The following is a 24070-nucleotide window of genomic DNA, read 5'->3' on the forward strand; positions in this document are numbered from 1 at the left end:
ACGAAAACCCCTAAACACATATAGTGAATGCAACTTTCCCACAGAGACAAGAATTCGTAATACAGTGTTTGAATACTTTCAGGTAACATACTGTTGTTCATATGATAAAACTTGACTGTCCTTAATTATCAGTTAGTTCTGATCCGTCAGGATCACCTCAGACAACTGAGGTGTCACACAGTCCCAGTTTTACACTGAAATAATTTATTTAAACAGAAACTGTTTTATCACAGCATTCAGAACATTTCATTTTGAAAGTTTTGAAACCCAAAAATAGACTTGTGAGGTTTATTATATGCTCATTGTGCTGTGGGGCTTTACATAATACACAGTGGTCTGTCCCTCTAGGCCAGTTTATCCAAATGACCAAAGCTTCATACAGTGGGGCAAAAAAGTATTTAGTCAGCCACCGATTGTGCAAATTCCCCCACTTAAAATGATGACAGAGGTCAGTAATTTGCACCAGAGGTACACTTCAACTGTGAGAGACAGAATGTGAAAGAAAAATCCATGAATCCACATGGTAGGATTTGTAAAGAATTTATTTGTAAATCAGGGTGGAAAATAAGTATTTGGTCACCTCAAACAAGGAAAATCTCTGGCTCTCACAGACCTGTAACGTCTTCTGTAAGAAGCTTTTCTGTCCCCCACTCGTTACCTGTATGAATGGCACCTGTTTGAACTCATCATCTGTATAAAAGACACCTGTCCACAGCGTCAAACAGTCAGACTCCAAACTCCGCCATGGCCAAGACCAAAGAGCTTTCGAAGGACACCAGGAAAAGTATTGTAGACCTGCACCAGACTGGGAAGAGTGAATCTACAATAGGCAAGCAGCTTGGTGTGAAAAAATCAACTGTGGGAGCAATCATCAGAAAATGGAAGACATACAAGACCACTGATAATCTCCCTCGATCTGGGGCTCCACGCAAGATCTCATCCCGTGGGGTCAAAATGATCATGAGAACGGTGAGCAAAGATCCCAGAACCACACGGGGGGACCTGGTGAATGACCTGCAGAGAGCTGGGACCAAAGTAACAAAGGTCACCATCAGTAACACACTACAACGGCAGGGAATCAAATCCCGCAGTGCCAGACGTGTTCCGCTGCTGAAGCCAGTGCATGTCCAGGCCCGTCTGAAGTTTGCCAGAGAGCACATGGATGATACAGCAGAGGATTGGGAGAATGTCATGTGGTCAGATGAAACCAAAGTAGAACTTTTTGGTATAAACTCAACTCGTCGTGTTTGGAGGAAGAAGAATACTGAGTTGCATCCCAAGAACACCATACCTACTGTGAAGCATGGGGGTGGAAACATCATGCTATGGGGCTGTTTTTCTGCCAAGGGGACAGGACGACTGATCCGTGTTAAGGACAGAATGAATGGGGCCATGTATCGTGAGATTTTGAGCCAAAACCTCCTTCCATCAGTGAGAACTTTGAAGATGAGACGAGGCTGGGTCTTCCAACATGACAATGATCCAAAACACACCGCCCGGGCAACAAAGGAGTGGCTCCGTAAGAAGCATTTGAAAGTCCTGGAGTGGCCTAGCCAGTCTCCAGACCTCAACCCCATAGAAAATCTGTGGCGGGAGTTGAAAGTCCGTGTTGCTCGGCGACAGCCCCAAAACATCACTGCTCTCGAGAAGATCTGCATGGAGGAATGGGCCAAAATACCAGCTACTGTGTGTGCAAACCTGGTAAAGACCTATAGTAAACGTTTGACCTCTGTTATTGCCAACAAAGGTTATGTTACAAAGTATTGAGTTGTATTTTTGTTATTGACCAAATACTTATTTTCCACCCTGATTTATGAATAAATTCTTTACAAATCCTACCATGTGGATTCATGGATTTTTTTTTTCACATTCTGTCTCTCACAGTTGAAGTGTACCTCTGGTGCAAATTACTGACCTCTGTCATCATTTTAGGTGGGGGAACTTGCACAATCGGTAGCTGACTAAATACTTTTTTGCCCCACTGTATATACCAGATGCTGCCAGGCTTCAGTTGCATCATTTCCTTTCACAGTATATCACTGCGCTTTACCACATTTGGGAAATACGGAACAGCTGTGAGGCACATGAACAGGAATCATACATTGTCTTGATTTCCTTCCAGCACACTAGTAAGTTATGATAATAGTTGTGTTTGATGTTTAACGCACAAATGATAAAGCATGAACAAACTATAGATAATACTAGTGGTGCTGAGGTGGGCGGGACTGGTGCTGGCGGGGGGCCCAAATCAAATTCTACTTAAGGTCAAAATGACCCTCCTGGTTGTTCTAAGTGTTAAAGCTATCCATGTATCTGCCTGTCAGTGCATAAATCCCAGTGAAGACCTCTGATTTTGAGTATGAGAAAATACAGATTACTTCTGTAATTTGGATTAGCATTTTTTGAATAAATAGTGACATAATGTAATGTCTTCTGTTGTTTATCTGAAGTTGTTCTAAAATAATCTTCAGACTTGCACAGGCCCTGATATGTAAAGCTTCAGAGTTAAAAGATGGTGTGCTTTCCAAGTTGGAAAAAATGAAACTCCAGATTAGATTTGTTTTGTGTGTTTTCAACCTTTTTTTTTATTCTTTAATTTCTGGGATTGTTCAAAAGCATCTGTCGGCGTGTTTACAATCTGAGAAGTCACATAGTACATCAAAAAGATCAGATACTGCATGGCTTTACAAATATAGCTTTATAAATTACCATTTTATTTGTTTACACTACATTTTTCATCAATCATGCAGAGAATCGAATAACCTACCCCAAAAATATAAGCATGTTTTTGATAAATACTGTATAATTTCAGCAGAGCTACATTTATGCAAATATACAAACTACTCCCACAGAAAATTCAGAAGCATTTAAATCTATAAGTGGTTGTTAGGTTTGATCATCATCTCTTTGTGACATTTAAGAAACATAATTTTATCATGACTTTGTATGTGTGATTACTTCCTTTTCACAATTATCTTCCTAAAGTATGTGTACGATCAAACCAGCATGAGTTGTGTTATGGATGCTACAAAGTGGCATATGATAGTATTTCTGTTTATTCCAGTGTCTATTTAAGTGAATTTGTGTGTATGCGTGCATGTGTGTGTGTGTCACTAAGAGCCCACTAGAGCATCAGTGTTTCTGCACTTGGACTGGGAGTAGCTGCTTTGGTTGATGGCATTTTTGGCTGCCACCCTGACGCAGTAGGTGGTCTGGGGTTTGAGATCAGTCTCTGTGTAAGAGTCACCTTCCACTCTTCGAACTCTCGCCGGCTTGCTGGCTTTTCCCTTTATCTGCTCCTCCTCAATCATAAGTGTGTACTCGGTGGCACCCGTCACTGTCGTCCAACTCACATGCAAAGAAACTCCAGTTACTGTTAATGTCAGCACCTCTGGGATTTCAAGATCTACCGGAGACAGAGGGAAGTGAGTGACAGCTGATTGATTACATGAGCAACACTATCTTGATGCTGTTTTACACCAATACAAACAGACTAACCCTCTTCTAAACTGGCATAGAACTGAACAAATTCCAGGTCTCTTCTTCTGCGAGTTGTCACTGGACCTGAGGAAGATGCGGAAAGCACTCGTAAGAAAATGTCTCAAAGAGGGTTGTGTTAAATAGCAATATATAGAAAAAGAACCAACCACATTTAATTTTTAGTGGCATTATACAAAGTTATAAAGAATTACATAAAACACAAAGGAGTGTAGAAACATTTAAATCTGTTTTCCTAAGTTGCGTGCAGGCTGCAGACCACTGCTGTCTGTCTGACCTGTAATGTTTTGGCTGGGATTGCTCTCCCCTACAGCATTGCTAGCTGTCACTATAGTTGCATTAGGATCGAAGTCGGTTAGCTGGCAGGAAAGTTCGGTGGTGTTGCATAGTTTTACACGGGTTCCTCTCGATACGTTGTAGACCGTGTAACTGGTAGCAAACACTGAAGCATTCCAGAATAGGACAGCAGACTGCCTGTTGCCAGTGTACATCACACTCTGTGGAGCACACGGGGCTGGGAAGGAAACAGTGAAAATGCTGTTAACCGAAGGAAAGGGTAATGCTACAGTTAAAATTTTATCTATACTTTTGTTATTATTGCATTTGATGTATAAATCGCTATAACTTGAGGCTGACATTATGGTATAAGTTTAGTTTAATTCAAAATAAATCAGTTTAATTTAATTTATATAGCGCCAAGTCACAAATAATTGCCTCAAAGTGCATTATATTGTAAAGACCTTACAATAACACAGAAAACCCCCAACAATCAAACAATCCCCCTATGAACATGCACTTTGGCAACAGTGGGAAGGAAAAACTCCCTTTTAATAGGAAGAGACCTCCAGCAGAACCAGGGAACTGCAGCCATCTGCATTTGCATAAACATCCATGCAAAAACACATCCTGTTCCATTTAAAGTCTACAAATGAGAACAGAAAGTTACCTGTTAGTGCAGTAATGGGACTTGATGGCTTGCCGATACCAGCTGAGTTCTTGGCACGCACTGTGATGTTAAAAGCAGTGCTACAAGGCACTGGAAATTCAAAGTATGGCCTGGGTAGCCAATAAGAAGAGACAGTCATCAAGGCTTGTGGGTTGTTTTCAATCTGACCGCTGATTTCCGCCAAATAATCAACATCAGGACATGTAACTTTGCTCCATGATATCATGGCCCAGTATAACCTGTCTATCCTCTGCATACGGACATTCACACGAGAAGGAGGGCACGGGACTGAAGAAGAAGGAAGAAGCATTTTATCAATAACACTGCAAATTGACCATAAATGTAGGAGTAGAAACACATTAAACACTTTTTTCCCCCAAACTTGTGGTTAAATATAAATGTTTGACTTACCTGCTCCGGCCTGCAGAGGTGAGCTGAATGAGCTGTTGCAGATGCTGTTAGAGGCTGTCACAGAGAAATTGTAAACGCCACCGCACTCCAGCCCTTTGAAGGTGCAGGAGGGATTGCTGCTGTTACAGAACAGGGCGACTCCATTCGTGGATTGTGCAAAGCTAAAATACTCCACAGCACCCGTGCTTTTGTTCCACGACATGGCAGCCGAGTTGGTCTGACAGTCAATATCCACCGCGATATCAGAGGGCGCACAGGGCACTGATAGGAAGGAGAGAGAGGATTCCTGTTAGGGGAACGTAGCATGCAGCCCAATTTCTAAACGCAGTTTTTTAGAAATGTTGAATCTAAAAAACAGGATACCCTTTTCAGTAACACAAACTAATCAAAAGACTTGAAGAAGTAAAGCTCAATAAGATGACAGAAAATAACTGATCAGTTATTTGTACCTGTTTTAAAGGATGAACTGCTGGGATAGCTGGTACAGTTCTCCCCTCTGGCAGTGATGCTTAAATTGTACAGCTGACCACAGTGAAGATCAACCAAAGAGCAGTTGTTCACTGAGGTGTTGCAGGTTGCCACGTGTCCATCTCGAGTTGTGGCTATCAGCTGGTATGATGTGGGCACCAGAGAGTCCGCCCATCTCACTTTGGCCCCAGCGTCCTTGCACGATGGCACCACTGTTACATTGGCTGGGACGCAAGGTGCTAAAGAAGACAGAGTTATCTGATTCAAATCTCTGTGGGTGTTTGTACTGAAACTCTACTGTAGTTTAGCAGACAAATCTGGGAAGCTGAAGAATACCTGTTTGGATCTTCTTTGGAGGGCTTCTGAGGCTGCTGCACTTATCAGAGGAAGTTGCTACTATGACGCTGTAGTGCATGCCGCAGTGAACATTCTGGAGTACACATGAAGTGGAGGTACTGTTACAGGTAACAACAGAGTTGTCATCACCTTCAGCTGTGACCACATAGACTGGTGTCCCTGCAGTCACCTTCCATTCAACTAGGATGGTGTCACTGTTGCATTGGCTCATTGCACTGATGGATGTTAGAGTGCAAGGACCTACAGAAAAGAATTCAAACCAATAATTAGAAAAAGGAAAAATCCTTTCCAATGTCTAATCTGTCACAAATGATAAAACAGCTGAAAACAAGCTGAAAAGATATAGATAGCAGGCCTCACCCAGAGATGTCAGTGGTCAAAATACTTTGCAGAAACCTCACAAAAACACACAAAACACCACACACTTAACAGAGAGGGATCCAGAGTGCAGAGATTCCTGCTAAATACCTGTCTCAAGCTCAAAGGTGGCATTGTCAATACTGCTGCAGTGCTTGTTGATAGCCTTGAGCTTAAAGGTGTAAAGTGTCCCACAGTTCAAATCCTGGACTTTACAGGGAGATGAGGTGGTAGTGCAGCTGGAGTTGTAACCATTGGCTGCTCGGGCCAGCACAAAGTAACTGGTTGCTCCCATCGAGTCGTCCCACGTCACCCAGGCACTGTTTGATATGCAGTCCAGACTACCCTTAATGTTCCTGGGTATGCATGGAGCTATTAAAGGTGAAAGGCAAAATAATGAGCAAGTTGCTCCAGAGGAGATCCACATTTAATTCAACATAAAAGAAAAAATGATGGAACGCATATCTATTTCTAAACTTCCAGTAGCACCCACCGGTTAACATCCTGTGAAAAATCTGTGGCTTAAGCCGAAGATCAGGCAAAACATTAATGCGCATGGTAAATGTAATATATATATATTTAATCATCTACAGATGTTCACTGGCACCATAAGCTCAGCTTCTTATTTCAACATGTTGAACTGCAGTTATGCGCCGGGACTCCTCCCACTTCCCACATCTGGAAACTCTCTATAACACCATCTCTAAAGAAATGTTACATACATGGTTTGCTGGCTTTTGCACCTGATGGTCCAGCTGTTGTCATAATTCAGATCTTAAGCCTTGATTTTAAAGATGAAATAAACTAACAAATATTTATTATCAGATTGATATTTGCAGCTGTTTTGCTTTCCAGATTAATACACCGTCTCATATTTGGGGTCTTATTTATGGAACAAAGACATGAAGAAAGTGTATCACGTCTCCAGCACATCAGTACATTTTGTATTTATAAGAAAAGTTTACCTGAAGAAGACTCCACCACAGCGCTCGGTTTGCTCTGGCAACCATCTCTTATAGACAGCACAGTGATGTTGTAGCTCTGTCCACAGGGTAGATTATTTAGAGTGCAGCTATTTCCAGTAGAGTTACAGTAGAGTCTCGCCCCAGTGTTGCTCACTGCAGCCACGTGGAAGTACTGGGCATCAGGGTTGGGGGACCAGGACACAACCATGGAACCTGCTCCGCATTGTGCACCAACAACCACATTCTGTGGTGGACAAGGCGCTGAGGGTGGCAGAGACACAAGTTGTTTGAGTATTTTTAAACTACTCAGATAAATTATTAAGCCTGCCATCTGTATGTAGATTGTATAAAGTCACAAGCTGTTACACTGAGTTCATGTCTGAGCCTCCGCTGCTTTTGATACCTGTTCGTACGTAAGCTTTGTTGCCCTCCAAACTGGAACAGGACTCATCCTGGCTGAACATGCTAACATTGTAGGTCTGCCCACACTGCAGCTCACTCAGATCACAGAAGGTCATAGTGTTGTTACACTCAGCCCTGTAACGGCCATCTGCTGTAACACCCACTGCAGTATATAGGAGAGCTCCGCTGGCCCCCTCCCATGTCACTGCAGCAGAGTTTGAGTGGCATCGTAAAGAAGCTTTCACGCTGGTTGGCTTACATGGCACTGTGAAAGAAAAAGATGAATTAAGCATTGCTGAGGTATGAGGTATGATATGAGCAGTAAGACAACTGACATGTCAACAACATACAATCATTTTTTTCATCATTACTATCATTGGCTAAGCTTTAAAGACATCTTAAAACACAGATCACACACACACACAGTAGTTCCCACCTACCTGACTGCAGGCTGAGGTGGGCTCGGCTGTTATCACAGCGTCCATCCTGAGCTGTAACTGTCAGGTTGTAGAGCTGGCCACAGTGCATGCTGGGTAGCTTGCAACTGCTTTCAGTTGTGTCGCACTCTGACTTGTGACCATCAGGTCCAAAAGCCTGGACCTTGTAGATGGACACACCCTCCCCTTCTTCCCATGATACCACTCCTGTGTCATTCCTGCACACCATCTCAGCTCTTACTTTCTGAGGCACACATGGCACTAAAGACAAATGTGAATACAGAAGAATATTAATTGCACTCTAATATACTATATATTCATGATTTCTTTTTAAAAAATCCATCATATTTTGATAAATGAAATCTTCTAACCTGTGTTGATCTCCACAGCAGAGCTTTCAGTGCTGTTACATGTGTCATCTGAAGCAGTAACAGTGATCGAGTAGTTGAGGCCGCACAGCACGTCACCGAGCAGGCAGGTTGAGTCGTTGCTGTTGCAAACTGAAGCGTAGCCACCGCAGCCCTGGGCAACTACCGTGTAGGATAATGCTCCTTTACTTGGCTCCCAAGACACTGCCACAGCACCAGACTCACAAACAACCCCGGCCTCCACTAGGTGTGGTATGCAGGGCACTGCAAAAACACAGGGAAAGAACGATTAGTACAGATGCAATGATCACATACAGACCTTTTCAATGATAATAACTAGTAGTAACAACATCTGTGTGTAAATATTAGATTGTTCAGTAGTATATTTAAACAATCACAAAAACATTATGTATTTTTATTTTCCTATTTAAGAAAATTATGGACTTAGCATGTCGTAACTGGCTGTCAGACATGAACATTCCCTATTGTACCTGCTTGCATCTGCTGTGTGTCACTCTTTGACACATTGCACACATCATTAACAGCAATCACGCTGATGTTGTAGGTGAAGCCACATAAGAGGTCTGCGAGGATGCAGGACTGTGACATTGTCTCGCAACTCGTTTCATCTTCTTCCACGCCGGCGGCTTGGACAATGTAGTAGTCCGCCCCTCTGCTGGCCTGCCATTCCACCACAGCTGTGTTAGTAGAGCAATCCAGTACATGCACAACATCCTCGGGAGGACAAGGCACTGGTGGTTGAAGGACAAAGTGAAATAGCTCAATGAGGAGGTAGTAAGTGTAATGATAGTGGCTAGCTGCAACCCTAGCTCCATTTCTAGGTGCTTACACTTCTGACTCAGATAACATAACAGCTCCTTAAGCTTCATCAAGGCTTTTATACCTAAAAACCTAATAATTTTATAATGGAAAACTTAATAACATCTTCAGGTCCCTAAAAAATGACATGTAGTTTGCACTAGTAAGCGACCCAACTAAACTCCCGCAATACTGAGTTTTGCATTTGTTTATGCCCCCCTAGAAGTTGAAATATGCCAAAAAAATATGTTTTCCGCCAGTTTGAAATTACTGTGAAACTACCAAATAAGTGGTACACTACAGCAAATCATTGCCTCACAATTTTAACTTATTTTTATTGCATTTTTACCTGATTCCACCTGGAGTGTGGAGCTGGGAGGGCTGCTGCACTCATAATTTGAGGCCACAGTGATCACGTCATAGATCTGACCACACTGTAAGCCTGGCAGCTCACAGTTGGTGATGTTGGAGCTGCAGGTGGAAACATGGCCACTGGATGAGTGTGCTGTTGCATTGTAATACAAGGCACCCTCAGCGTAGGCCCAGTCCAAGAGGGCTGAGTTGGTGAAGCAGTCCAGAATCACTGTGCCAATGTTGGGTGTGCAGGGAACTGACAAAAGAAGGGAGTAACACTTTGAGTACTTGCACATGCTAAGAGCAATAAATCTATGACACACTGACATCATGAACATCACACAGTCCAAAGGAGATTCATTTAAAATCTCACTGTTTTACCTGAATGGAAAGTTATAGCTGGGCTGGGCAGACTTGAGCAGGTTTCATCCTCTGCCACCACCTGGACAGAATAGTCATGTCCGCACATCAGATTGGTCAAAGTGCACCTTGGGCCTGCAGTCTGGCAGATGGACATGGACCCCACTGTGCTCTTTGCTGTCACTTTGTAAGAAAGAGCCCCATTGCTAGCACTCCAGGACACAACAGCCTGATTTTTGGAGCAAACCATCTTCACTTCCACATTAGTCGGAACACAAGGAACTAGATAAAAGTGTGAAGAATAGGAAATTGAAACTCATTTAAGTATACATTTTAAATGAACACAGAACTACATTTAAAAAAGACTTAAATTAGATCTGTCTTTGAATTATTTACACACTTTCTATTTTCAGAGTAAAAATAACAGCGTAGCAAAAATACTGATTTGTCCTCACCTGATCGCAGTGGGTCACCTTTACTGGGATCAGAGTTACACTTCCTGTTTGAGGCCACCACAGTCACTGTGTATTTCTGTCCACAGAGGACATTGGGCATGGCACATTGCTCGCTGTCAGACCAGCAGCTCGAAGACTGTCCATCTTCCGTCCTAACTTTGGCAATGTAGTACTCTGCACCAGCCGAGCCAGTCCACGACACCACAGCAATGTTGGAGATGCAGTTCATGAAGCTGGAGATACCGGTGGGTGAACAGGGCTCTTTGGGACGAAAGGAGAAAAGACTGGATTAGAAAAAAAGGGTCTCATTTCCATTTTAACAGCACATATTTCAATGACTCCAGGTCTGCCTGTAAAAATCACGTTTAACTGACCGGCAATAAAAATTGTTTTACCACTCGTTGTCAATTACAGTTCCTTAGTATATGTAAGAAATGATGCATTTTACAACATAAAATCCTTTATGTACAATTGTTTTTACGGTTATCGTGCATTTTTGCAAAGAAATATAATATATGCATTGCCCTTTTACTTACTGGCTTGAAGACAAATTTTTCCAAGTATAAACCGGATTTTACCTGATGTAAGACTTAAAGGTGGGCTGGGGCGGCTTGTGCACACTGAATCTGCCGCCTGAACAGACAGGAAGTATTCCTGACCACAGTGGAACTCAGAAATGTAAGTCCAGGTATCATTGGTACTGAGCTGCACTTTGTGGCCAATGTTGTTCTCTGCAGTCACGATGTAAAACTCTGCAGTTTCACTGGCATTCCAGGCCAGTGATCCCACCTTAGAAAATATTACAGTACAATTCAATCATACAATTCAATCCTCATCAGAAATCAAGATAGCATTCTTACTTTGAATGTCCTTCAAGAAGGTTTGACACTTTTCCTGAAGATTACTCAATAAAATCACACGAAGGTTTGCTTAAGAGAGTTCAAGCTATATAAGCAATGAACCAGGGAGTAAGATCTATGAGTTTATCTTTACCCAGGTGAACTGGGTATGTCTTTAATTTACTGAGCCGAAACCTTTTTAAAGAGTTAAAAGAAAATCCAGATAAATAATATTCACCTTTGTAGTGCAATTAAGAGATGATGTCAGATTCTGAGGTATGCATGGTGCTAAAAAGAGAAGACATAAGTTTAGACATTTATTAGTGTTGATTAATTTGATTATTATTTCTTTATTTAATTGTATTGATTTGTCTAGAGCGACAAAATGAAAGTGCTAGGAAATGGTATAAAATGTCAGCAATTTAAAACTAAGATATTCAGCTCTGTACTGCTACTGTTCTGCATGCAGTGCGTTCATTTTCATGTGCTCTAAAAAAAACCCCATTAAAACAATTCCAGAAATATTACTGCTGTTTAAAAGCTTGTTTACCCATCCGAATTGAAGTGCTGTTGCTCGGCATGCTGGTGCATACGTAGTTCATGGCAACGACATAAACTGTGTACGTTTCACCACAGTGTAGATCATTCCAGGTGCAGATGGTGGTGTTTGTGGTGCACGTGTGGATGTGGCGATCCTGTCCTGTTGCAATGGCCATGTAGGACTCTGCGCCATCGCTCGCGGCCCAGCTGACTGAGCCCAGGCTCTGCTCACAGCGTGTAAAGCTCTGTACATGTGCTGGGACGCAGGGGGCTGACGAGAAGGTTAACAGTTTAATCATCACACATTATGCATGTTATGTGTGAAAAAAATCTAAATGAGACACATACTTGTCATGTATTTTTCAGGCCGGCTTGTAGGACTGTCACACCAGTCATCTTGAGCTTTTACAGTGAATGTGAACAGCTGTCCACAGGGCAGGTTGGTCTCTATCATTGTGTTATTCGTTTTTAAAGACGTGCTGTATCCCAGGTTTCCGTCTGCTTTCACAATATATGCCGATGCTCCTTTAGCCTTAAACCAGTACAGCAGCACCGTCTCATTGTTACATGACCCATGGACCCTCAAACCATCTGGCTTACAGGGTTCTGACAAAAGAAGAGTCACATTGGTATTCTGAGGGATGTTGCTGTCAGTCTAGCAACTGTTAAATTTAGGGAAATTAATAGTAATTAATTGATTAATAGAGTAAATCTAAACAGTCTTTGTGGATGAAAATTCCCAACCTATCTTTATGTACAGAATAATTAATAATTAAGGTTAGGCCACTTAATAGGAAATAAAGCATGTTATTAATTCAATCAGGCAGTAATTAAGTACAAATCACTCATTCAGTCAATCAGTACTAACGAGTTACTGTACCTGTCTGAATCTCCACAGTGCTACTGATTTCACTGTAGCACCTGTTGCTGTATGCAATGACAGAGAGTTTATAGGTGTCCCCACAGGTCAAGTTAGAGAACTGACAGGTGGAATTGGTGGAGTTGCACTTCAGTGTTGTTCCCATGTTGGTGGCAGTAGCCATGTAGAGCTCCACTCCCGCGCTTTCCTCCCAATACATGTTGGCTGTACTTGTCCCACACTGTAGATCCACTCCCACACGTGACGGCTTACAGGGGCCTAGGCCGTAATTCAAAGAGTGAAAATAGTTTTAATGATTTTATTTTAGACTGTAGAATAAATTTAAGATCGTGATTGAGACGCGGCTCAACTCACGTGTGCTAAAGGAGATATTAGTGCTTTTCTCAGTCCGGCAGTGGTCGCTGATGGTTACGAGAGTGACGTTGTACACCTGTCCACACTCCAGCTCTGTCAGATTACACTGATGTTCAGTACTCTCACAGGAAACGCGGGAACCATCTGCTGAAACAGCAGTCACCATGTAGGAGTTTGCTCCACTGACTGGACTCCAGGAGACTGTGGCTGTGTCATTGTAGCAGTCCAGGTTAGCTGTGCACTTTCCAACTGCGCAGGGAGCTATTGGCAAAAAAACAACAACATCAGTACTGCCATGCAGGACATCGACTTTAAAGCTGCAATGATCTCCATGAATGCACGGCTCCAAATCATATTTATTATTCAAGTTTCCACTTCAGAAAATAGATGTTATACAATTCGGCAGACGAGTACACATTCACTGAGAAGCACAGGTTCTCTGCATGGGCATGTAGTTGATGTAGCTCAAAATACCCGATTTTTATGCCCTTTTTAAAAAAAAAATAAGTCCCTGATTTTTTAAAACAGCAAGCAAGACGCTGTTTGTTGCCTAGGCTGCCTGCTATGATGCTGTTATAAAAGTAAACACTTAAATGAGGTTCAAAGAAGCAAAAGAAAACTTTTTAAGGGGGTTGGCTGTCTTCAGACCAAGAGATGGCACGTGATATTTTCTGTTTATTACGTGTGTCTTACTTTTAGTTCATTTCTTCTATCATTTTAGCTTTTTTTCAATCAAGTTCTCGCAGTTCACATTATTTTCATTAAAACACATCTTAAAACCGTTCAGCTATAAGTGAAAACTGCAGTTATAAAGTTTGGGAAAGAGAGAAGGGGGTCTCAGCATACAATGTCAATAAAATTAGGCTGGTAGGGTACCTGAATACAGCAGGACAGTGTTGGACCTGCTGCTATTGACTTTCTCCCCAATAGCAATGACATTAGTGTGGTAGATGACTCCGCAGTGAAGTCCTTCCACGCTGCAGGAAGTGGCATTAGTATGACAGGACAGCGAGTGTCCGTCACGGCCAGCGAAGTGAGCCTCGTAACCCACTGCACCAAAACTTGTCTCCCAGGAGACCATCCCCTGGTTATTCTGACAGTTAACGTTTGTCTGCACGTTATTGGGCGGGCACGGCTCTGAGTGCGGAAAGAGAGACACAACAGAATGATTTAGTGTGGATGTTGATATATATTCTGTCCAATTGTTGAAGCTAAAGGCTGCCCAAAGTGACTTAATAAACTATCAGCGGGGATCTGCAAATTTAAAGAGCCCATCAGTAGTCATGGAGGAAAACATGAAGATATTTTGATACCAAAATAAATCAGGGAACAAAAAATTGTTTAGCACGTGTTCTCACCTGTCACAATTAAAACTTGTTCAGTAGAGGTAGACACATTTTGGCACACAAAGTTGTTTGCTGTGACAACGATGCTGTACATTTGGCCACAGTTCATGTTGTACAATGCACAGTAAGTGTCATTGGTAACACAGGAGGTGGTGAGTCCCTGGTCTGTTTGCCCCGTGACTGTGTAGTAATTAGCACCCTTGGTTATGTCCCACTGCACCTGGCCGATTGTCACGCTGTACTGGGTGGTGATTTGGATTGGGATGCAAGGCTCTAAAAGAGAGGATGGAGGAAAACTGAGACAAAAATGTAGCTTTGTGTGTTCGAACTGCAGCTTCAAATTAAATGCAAGAAGGTAGCGTAGATATGGTCCACTGTAGTAAAGTTATGTAATGTAAGTAATGTTAGAAAAAAGCAGAAACTTTATTGTTTCAAGAATTTTAGTGCATTTAAGGTCATTTTGGTTAATTGTGTTTTATCACTTTTACTGATACTTTGGTTGGTTTTAAGTGGGAAAGGTCAACATAATTATACAATTTCAATAAATTAGCAGTTTGTTTCACTTTTTTTAAAGGTGGAAAAACTCGGCAAGACGAAAGATGTGCTATATAGGTTCGTGAAGCCTCTGTGGTGCTGCTCACCAGTGACCAGCTGTCCTGTCATTTTAGCGATGCTGCTGCAGGTCTTTCCTATAGCTTTGACAAACACAGAGTAGCTCTGTCCACAGAGCAGCTCTGTCAGGTCACAGGAGGTCCTGTTGGTCTCACAGGTGACGTTGTGACCTGACTTTGTAGTGGCCATCGCGATGTATGACAAGGCTCCATCACTCGGCCACCATGAAACCACAGCTGCCTTAATCGCACAGTCCATATATGCCCTGATATTTATTGCATTACAGGGCACTGAGGGAAAGACAGATAAGACAGGAAACTTTATATGAATAGTAAAAATGTAGAAGCCAGGGACAGAGCATTTTACTAAAATGTAAAATTGAACATCATCCATCACTGTATCGCAACTGACAAATATGAAAAAGAAAAGCAGATTTTAACTACACAAAACTACAAGTCAGTTTTCTAAAGTAGTTTTATGCTGGGTAAAATCATTTGCAGACCTCACAAACTCATATTTTATTCACAATAGAACACAGAAAGACAGAATATAAAATGTTTGAAATGAGAAAATGTTAATTTTTAAGAAAAATATGAGCTCATTTTGAATTTTATGGCAGCAATACTTCTCAAATAAGTTAAGTAGCGGGAACAAAAGGGTGAAAATGTTTCCAGGAATAATGAGGAACATTTTCCAACTAATTGGGTTAAATGGCAGTCAGTAAACAACTGACTGGGTATACAAAGATAATAAATCAGGCCTAAAATGCACTTTGCATAAAAGAAGAAACAGGACTGTTGAGCAGCAAGAATCCTGTATCAGACAAGGACGGCAATGTTTTTATTAAAATGGTACATTTTCTCAGTTTACACATGTGACGCGTTTTTCATGTTGTACCACAGATAATTCTCTATAATTAAAATGCATTGAATTCTCTCTCTGTCCTACCTGACGGTGTGTCAACAACAGGAGTGGGCGGGCTGTTGCAGTACCCATCAGAAGACACTACGGAAACATGGTAGATCTGTCCACAGCCGAGTCCTGTCACATTGCAGGAGCCCTCTGTTGTGGCCTGGCATGTTGTGCCCTGATTGGTGCTGTCGTGCAGTGTGGCGATGTAGGAATCAGCTCCTGAGCTTTTCGACCAGGAAACGATGAGAGAATTGGCCTGACAGTCGACCACGGAGGAGACGTTTGCTGGAGTGCACGGCACTGATGAGAAGAGACAATTGTGACAACTTAACACACTGTTTGCTGCTACAACTACACATGTTTCTTTCCAAATATTTATTTATAAGTGACTTATGTATGTATGTATGTATATATATGTATATATTGTACTATTCTTAGTTAGCGTATTGTCTGTCTTGTCTTAATGTTGGTTTAAAATGGAGCACTGTAACAAAAAATAATTTCCCCCAGGGATCAATAAAGTATTCTGATTCTGATTCTGATTCTGATTGTCAATGTTTAGAGCAGAGCTGTAATTCCTGAAAGTTCGTGATTAATATCACAGAAAGATTTGAAAAAATGTTGCCTGGTGTGATGAGTCTGAATTTCTCCAGCAATAATCAGAAGGTAGTATCGGGATTTGGCAGAAACAACATGAAAGCATGGATCCATCCTGTTTTGTTTCAACTGTTCAGGCTGATGGTGACGTAATGGTGTGTTCGATATTTTCGTGGCACGCTTTGGGCCTCATAGTACCAACTAAGCACACTTACACACTATAGCCTACTCAAATATTGCTGTTGTCCATCCCTTTATGACCACAGTGTAGTCATCCTCTGATTCTTGCTTACAACAGGATCCTGCACCATGTCACAAAGTCAAATCATCTCTTTAAATTAACTGTACTTAAAAAGCCTCCACAGACACCAGATCTCAGAAATGTTTCAGCACCTTGTTGAATCTAAGCCAGGAAGAAAAAAGGAAGCCCAAACTGGTACAAGTAAGGTGTACCTAATAAAGTGACCAGTAGGTGAATGTTACCTCTTCTGCATGAAAAAATAATTCTTTGAGAAAAATAAACTGGCATCACCTTTTTAAAAACAAGTAGAATTTGAATTTAATGTACCGTAAGTAGATGCAAAGTTCTAAACTTTCAATGACAGTTTCGAAATCACTGGTAACTTGTGTTCCTGTCAAAATAAAACGACAGCAATAAAACGGTTCAGCAGTCGGAGTGCATACCTGTCTTGATCGTCACATTCTCACTCGGTTTGCTCTTGCACGTCATGTCCTCTGCAGACACAGTGGCTGTGTAGTACTGTCCACAGTGCAGATTGGTCAGTTCACACTGCTTGTCAGGAACTCTGCACTCGTCCACATGCCCGTCAGTACCCACTGCCTTTACGCTGAAAAGCTGTCCTTCCTTCATAGAGCTCCATGACATGGAAGCCACATTGTTGCTGCAGCTCAGGCTGGCTTTGAGATTCTCAGGAACGCATGGCACTGAGTGGGACAGAAATATACGTCTGCTTTCTTTTTTCCCCCCAGTTATGTTAATGAATATTTTATGTAATTTACTGTGTGCACTGTACCTGTCCTAAACATCAGCTGTTCGCTCTCTGAGCTGTTGCAGGTTCGTCCCTCAACCGTGACGTGCACGATGTAAATTTCGCCGCATGGCAGATGTGTGACATCACAGCTAGTGTTTGATGTAGTGCAACACGTGGTACTGTCTCCGTACACGTCTTCCAGCGTGGCCGTGTACGTTAAAGCACCTGAGACAGTCGACCAGGTAATCGTGACTGTTCCGTTGTTGCAGTTCACTAATTCCTTTACGCCATTAGGAGGGCAGGGAGCTGTAGAAAGAGGAATACTCTGAGGTACAGACTTGAACTTCTGTTTCTGTCCTTTCTTGAATATTATTGAGATTACACAACATAACAACACATTACACATGAAAAACCCAGCGTGAGCTACATTTCCAAGAAAATTAACTCATAACTTGGACACATTCACACTCAGAGTCAAGTTAGACATATTTAACCCATAAAACAGTGACTTTCAGCTGTTTTATGCAAAGAGTATTTTAACTGTAAATATTTCATGCCTGTGAAGCTGTATCCACATTATCAATTTTCACCTCACAGATGTGGTGAAGATGGACATGCAGAGGGTGGGTGTGATAGGATGAGATGGAAGCAGCCAAACGAAAAAGAGGAAGAAGCAGCAGTTTATAACAAAACCAGAACATCAGTTATGTAGTAGCTCATTTACCGCTTACTCCTTGTAAAATGACAAATGTGGCGCTGACCTCGAGCACAATTTGTCCCCCCCATTAGGTGATCACTGAGTGCATTTCACACATCCTTTAAATTGCAGACAGAGCAATGGGTAAACAGCTGTATGAGCCAAAAACCAAAGATTCAGAGGAGCAGAACCATTTTCATGCCTCATATTACTGGCCTTTTAAATGGTTTCTTTTTAATAATTTTAACATATATTATGATATAATTGATATTATCAGTTTAAGTCTATTTAAATCCACAGTGCATCAGAGCACTGGTGATATTCTAGTTAAAGTGACTTCCCTTTTATCCTGGTTTTACAGTTTCGGTGTTTGCTTTTACGTTCGTTATAATTTTCCCTTACCTGTCTCGGTTTTGACAGAGTTGCTGGGTGCACTGGTGCACTGCTGGTCCTTGGCCTTCAGGGTAATGGTGAGATTCTGGCTGCATGTAAGTGGTGGCAGAGAACACATCCCATCTGACGTGGAGTTACAATCAAATGTCTGAACAGCACCCCTGGTGTCTGTTGCCACCACAACATATTCTTTGGCCCCGGCAGACTCGTTATACATCACCCACGCTGAGTTCGTCAAGCAGTCGATCTCCACGTCTGACAGCTGGGGTACGCAAGGAACTGGAGGCAACCAGGGACAGGAAATTAGGTGCTTACAGTATTCATAGATTACACAGACCACCGGATTTACAATTATATTCTGTAGATATCATCAACAGATGCTCAAATCTGCAGTCCAGAAATTATCTCAGCTGCTGAAATATGTCGTAATATTTTATTATCTGTGCATTTTTGTAACAAGTCTGTTAAACTAATGACTTGGCTGGTGTGTTTCTGTCGTCACTATCACTATACATGAGTTAGAACTGTGATCTAAAATTATGACAGATTTTTTGGTTAACCTTAAATGCACAAAGCCATCTTTTGCATCATCTAAAGACCACAGGCTTACCAGAAATAAGCAGCGAATAGGGTTTCTAACAACAGCCTGTACAAGTGAGAGGATGATATGGGATGGAAGTGAGGAATATACGATCAAAAACAGAAGAACAGCTGATACTTGCCTGTTTTGACCATTTTAGTTTGGCTGTCTTTGCCCACACATTCATTCCTGTATGGTGTGATTGTGACATTGTACTGCATCCCGCACGCCAGTGTGCTGAGATTACAGCCGTTGTTTGTGCTACTGCAGTTGTGTCTGGCACCTTTGGCATCTGCAGCAGACACTGTATACATCACCCCTGCCACACTATTGTTCCAGGTGACAGATACGACGCCAGTGCCACAGTTCACATTAGAAAGGAAGGATGAGGGAGGGCAGGGAGCTGAGTGGAACGGCAGAAAAAGAGGAGAAGTTGAGGTAAAGACTGAAGGTAAATAACAAGAAGGTAAAACTTTATTATGTGATGTATGAACCAAAAAAATCACTTTAATCAAACAGCTATTAAAAGATAAATAGATATAGATAAGAGGTGCTGATATCAGATCTGAATAGCTGAACACTGAATACTAGAGCAGGTGCACTAGAACTGCCAACAGGAGCTGCACCGACCTGTAGAGACCTGCTCTGTGGGGCTATGGGAACTGTTGCAAGCTTCATCTTGGGCCACCACTGTAACATTGTAGGTCTGCCCACACTGCATGTTCTGTACAACGCAGTAATGCGTAGGAGTTGTGCAAACGCTCTTTTGACCTTTGCTGTTCACCACAGAGGCGCGGAAGTTCAAAAAGTAACCTGTCGACTGCCAGGTAATGTTCAGGACACCAGACAGGCAGTCCAGATGGTTCTGTATGTTCTGTGGCACACACGGAGCTGGAAACAAAGCAAACACAATACTTTCTGTATGGTAACAGAAATCATTAACAGAGACACAGAACTGCTAATTTTTTATGTTTATTAAGAATGTATTTTGTCTAATTTAAGGGTATGGTTGCTACAACAAATAACAACAAAGACAAAAAACACCTTAGACATATGAATTTAGCTCATGAATTCAATTGAATGTTTATAAGTTTTAACCAATATCCCAATTACACCATGTCATGTCTTTATAGCCACATTTAAATGATTCATATGTCATAAATGGAGTAAGATCAAGTGTGTGGCAGCTGTCTGTTTCTGTTTTGGCTAGTGCTCAGTAACAGCAAAGAATTGTTAAAGTATACAAAGTAAATGTGAAATCCCTTTTTCTGAAACTGATGAATAAATCAGTGAATATAGTGCAAAGCTTTGAATAACAATAGACAAATTACCAGTGCGAATCTTCTTCATGTCACTCTTGGCTCCAGTACACTTGTCATCAATACCGACAACGTAGACATTGTACTGTTGCCCACAGAGCAGACCAGATATTTGGCAGCTGGTGCTGCTGGTGTTACACGACCACCGGCGGCCCTGTTCATTTTCAGCCACTGCCATGTAGGAGACTGAGCCTTGAGAGGCCTGCCAGGACACTGAGATGTTGTTTGATTCGCATGAAGAGTTCACCATCAACTGGGTGGGAGGGCAGGGAGCTGGAGGAAAAACAAGCAGTGAGTGAGATTATTTTTCACGGTTCATTGATAGAGGTTTCTGTTTAGAGCTAGATCCTGAGATTTTAAAAAGATGTCAGAATGAATCAGGAATAATTTGTATTTGCATTTCATACAGTTACATGTTATAACTAATATTAACACTAGTTAGTGAGATGCTTGGGCAGAAATGGTTTCCATAGTATGTTAAAACAGATAAAGAGAACAATTAGCTGATAAGCAGTAAAACATTTTGGATAGTGTATGCAAATGTGCACAGAACAGTTTATCCATTATCTTCCAGTTAGGTGTCAGCTTGTTTTGTAAGGATGTAATTGACCCCACCTGTGTTCACTCTCTGCCAGTCCTGAGCAGGACTGCTGCAGTATAGTCCCTGCCCACTGACGCTCACTTTGTAGCTTTCCCCACACTGCAGAGAACTGATATTACAGGAGGAGCCATTTGTAGAGCAGGTCTGCTTGTCTATGGAGCCGAAGGCTTGAGCTGTGGCATTGTAGTAGAGGATGCCAATTCCTGTAGTCCAAGATACCACAGCTGTGTTGGTGTTGCAGTCCAGGGATGTTCTCAGACCACTGTGGGGACAAGGACCTAACAAACAGGGAAGAAAAAAAGAACAGCAGGTGTAGTTTTTAAAAAAAAAAAAAAATTTTTACATTTTGAGTTTCAGGGATTCATTTTCACAGGAACAGGAGTTATTTCTATAGAAATGTTCTTTAACTTTAAAAGCTCTGACATAGTAAATGGTTTTCCTGTTAGGATAACTGCAGGTTAGCAGTTAACTAGGGACACTAACTTTGAAAAGTTAATACTTTTAACATGTAGCAGATGTTATTAACACAATTTATGTATTTAATCTTCAAAAAAGATGTTCAGCTGATCTTTTGGGGGGGGGGGGGGGGGGGTTATTTAATTGCTGTTACCTTTTTTTTATAACATTAACATTTAGCTTAGCCGCTAATAATAAAAAAGCTAATGCTATGTTCATTAAAGTAAATTAAAAGTAACTGCAACACAAAGAAACACTAAAAGTAGGTGTGAAAAATTGATGCACTGTTGTTTCATGTTGCATTAGCAACATTACAGCTGTGCACAATTTACTTTTAGTGAGCAGCTTGTTGTGTGGGTATGACAGGTTGTATTTTATTACCTGTGGTGGCCTTGACAGTCTCGCTGACCATGCTGACACAGGTGTTATGGAGAGCCACCACTGTGATGTTGTAGTCTTGTCCACAGGCCAGGTTAAGGAAGTCACAGTTGGTGTCGGTGTTGTTACACTGAGCATTGTAGCCCAGACTGCCCCGAGCATAGACAGTGTAAGATGTGGCACCCTGCGCAGCATCCCATGTGACTGCAGTGATGCCGGTGTTGCAGTACACCCTTGCTGTGACGTGTGTGGGAATGCATGGAGCTGATGGAGGACAGAAACAGGTAAGTGTATGGATTAGTGTGATATTGTTTATTCCTGCAGTGCTCAGGCTTGTAATATTCTACACTAATGGCATGTACTTGTCCAGGTTCAGTGATGGATGACTATGATGTCAGAAGTCAAATCAGCGTCGCCTAAATCTAATACCATTTCAAAATGCTGCTTCAGCTTCATTGCATAAGTAAAAAAATATAATGCAGTTAAAATATTCTTCAGTTTTTAGTAGTTTTATAGAAACATTTTTACATTTTAAAAAATATTTTTACATTACATTATAGGGTTTGGGGGTATTTATTCTTTCATATAGCCTTGATAATTATGTCAATACTGGGGAGTGTTTGGCTATGATTGGCTATATTTTCTGCCTTTATTTTAACAATCATTCACAACAGCTTGTGTGCAGATCACAAATAATGGCTCTTCTAAGCAAATTAATTTAGAAAAATGAAAGTTATTTTTTTATTTTTGTCTGTATTATTATTATTCTGCTGTGCTGTAACTTAATAGAGGTTTCAATTATGCCATGACACAGGCCATTATGTCTTGTGCTTCTAAATGTGATTGAGTCTAAACAACCTGTTGCATTTGTTATAAACAAGCTTGATGAATTGTCACAGTGATACAGTGCATCAATCTGTTCATTATTATTTGCTAAATTACCCGTGTTAAGTCTTTGGGCAAAAGCCAGTTCACTGCTGCAGTTGCTTGTGAGACCGACCACACTGATGGCATATATCTCCCCGCACTTAAGTTGACTGAAGGTGCAGTTGGAGCTGGTGGAGTTGCAGGTGGTGACTGTTCCTCTGCTGTCCCTCGCTGACACCACCTGCAGTTGGTCTGGGCCTGAGTTTGCCCAGCTGACAGTCGCCATGTTTGTTCTGCACTGCAAATTCACCATCACGCTGTTTGGCTTACAGGGGGCTGGAGACAAAGCAAGGAAGATTAACTTGCAGATGTGGGTGGTTTTAAAAGTTATTAAATGGGGTGAAAGTAGGTTAGATAAAGGTTATAATGAAAAATTTGAAGGGATAGAAGTATACTGTATGAATGTTGCTGCACAAAACCTAAAAATAAATATTAAATATTAAATGACTCAGGACGTTCAGGAATCTTGCTCCTTCTCAAAATGTGTGAATTGTAATATGTTTTATAACGTTGTTATGGATTTTGTTTAGTGACTTCAAAACATTTGCCCCAATTTTAATGTTGGTCAAAGAATATTTGCTACCTGACTGTATCTTATAGTTGGAGCCTTCAATGAAGCCGCAGTCGATTGACGAGGTTGTGACGACAATGCTGTAAATGAGGCCACAAGTTAGGTTCTGGATGACGCAGTTGGTGCTACTAGAGTTGCAAGTTCTCCGTGTCTTGTCGCTGCCGATGGCGATTGCAGTGTAATCAATGTCCCCAAGGCTTCCCCTCCACTCCACTGCAAAGGTGTTAGCATTGCAGTCCAGCTTTGCTTGTACCCTGTCAGGCAGACAAGGGGCTTTTGGAAGAGAAGAGAAAGGAAGATTATCAGTTGACTGTTTAATAGTTTTGAGATTTAAAAGAAAATCTAACCCTAAAAGCAGATGTCATGTACCTGAGACAAAAGTTAGATTATCTGATTTACTGCTGTTGCATGTTGCACTGGAAGCAACCACAAAAGCTGAGTACTGCTTTGCACAATCCACCTTCAATGAGCAGGTTGTTTTGTTGGTACCACAGGAAACTAAGTGGCCGTGGGTACCAGTTAATGTGGCTGTGTAAGAGATGGCATGTCTACTCGGTGCCCACTTCAGAATTGCTAAGTTTGTGGCACATTCAGTTTTGACAGTCAGGTTGGTTGGAGGACATGGAACTGGAAGTAAGGAGATTAACAACAAGTCATTATGTGAGAAATGAACAAAATCATCTGCATTAAAAAAAAGACCAAACTGGGGTTAATTATTTGCAAAGGATGTCAAACCAGTACTTTGTTGGTGAACAAACCCAGAAATATCCAGATATTAACCTGTCTCAGTTTCTATCTGCTTGCTCAAGAGACTGGTGCAGTCAGGGTCCTGGGCAGCCACTGAGAGCATATATGCTTGTCCACACTGCAGCCCATTCA

At 41.6% G+C, this 24070-nt stretch overlaps 1 protein-coding gene across 1 annotated transcript; it reads right to left on the reverse strand.

Annotated features, from left to right (window-relative positions):
* Nucleotides 1–2574: 2574 nt before the first annotated feature.
* fndc7b (fibronectin type III domain containing 7b) lies at nt 2575–23577 on the reverse strand. The gene is made up of 37 exons (XM_082510273.1): nt 23561–23577; nt 23204–23464; nt 22636–22896; nt 21697–21957; nt 20874–21137; nt 20271–20531; nt 19570–19830; nt 19082–19342; nt 18369–18638; nt 17312–17575; nt 16962–17222; nt 15717–15980; nt 14798–15058; nt 14169–14429; nt 13687–13947; nt 12811–13071; nt 12457–12714; nt 11925–12182; nt 11587–11847; nt 11275–11324; nt 10776–10986; nt 10198–10458; nt 9764–10024; nt 9378–9638; nt 8701–8961; nt 8213–8473; nt 7845–8102; nt 7406–7669; nt 7003–7263; nt 6149–6409; nt 5660–5920; nt 5305–5562; nt 4856–5116; nt 4445–4732; nt 3776–4012; nt 3499–3564; nt 2575–3406 (listed from the first exon to the last, which is right to left on the reverse strand). The coding sequence occupies exons 3-37, from the start codon at nt 22871–22873 to the stop codon at nt 3114–3116; spliced, it is 8700 nt and encodes a 2899-aa protein (XP_082366399.1). The 5' UTR covers nt 22874–22896; nt 23204–23464; nt 23561–23577; the 3' UTR covers nt 2575–3113.
* Between the last annotated feature and the right edge of the window lie 493 nt (nt 23578–24070).

This window comes from Aulonocara stuartgranti (assembly GCF_965226115.1).
Source record: "Aulonocara stuartgranti genome assembly, chromosome: 17".
Classification (NCBI taxonomy): domain Eukaryota; kingdom Metazoa; phylum Chordata; class Actinopteri; order Cichliformes; family Cichlidae; genus Aulonocara; species Aulonocara stuartgranti.

What these genes read in the sequence shown, in the direction of transcription:
- fndc7b (XM_082510273.1), bottom strand. Translation starts at nt 22,873, where the DNA reads ATGGTGAATTTGCAGTGCAGAACAAACATGGCGACTGTCAGCTGGGCA. An exon ending in CACAGAGCAGGTCTCTACAG is followed by an intron (nt 19,343 to 19,569) that starts GTCGGTGCAGCT and finishes CGTTCCACTCAG; the next exon opens with CTCCCTGCCCTCCCTCATCC. An exon ending in CAGCACTTCAATTCGGATGG is followed by an intron (nt 11,325 to 11,586) that starts GTAAACAAGCTT and finishes TTCTCTTTTTAG; the next exon opens with CACCATGCATACCTCAGAAT.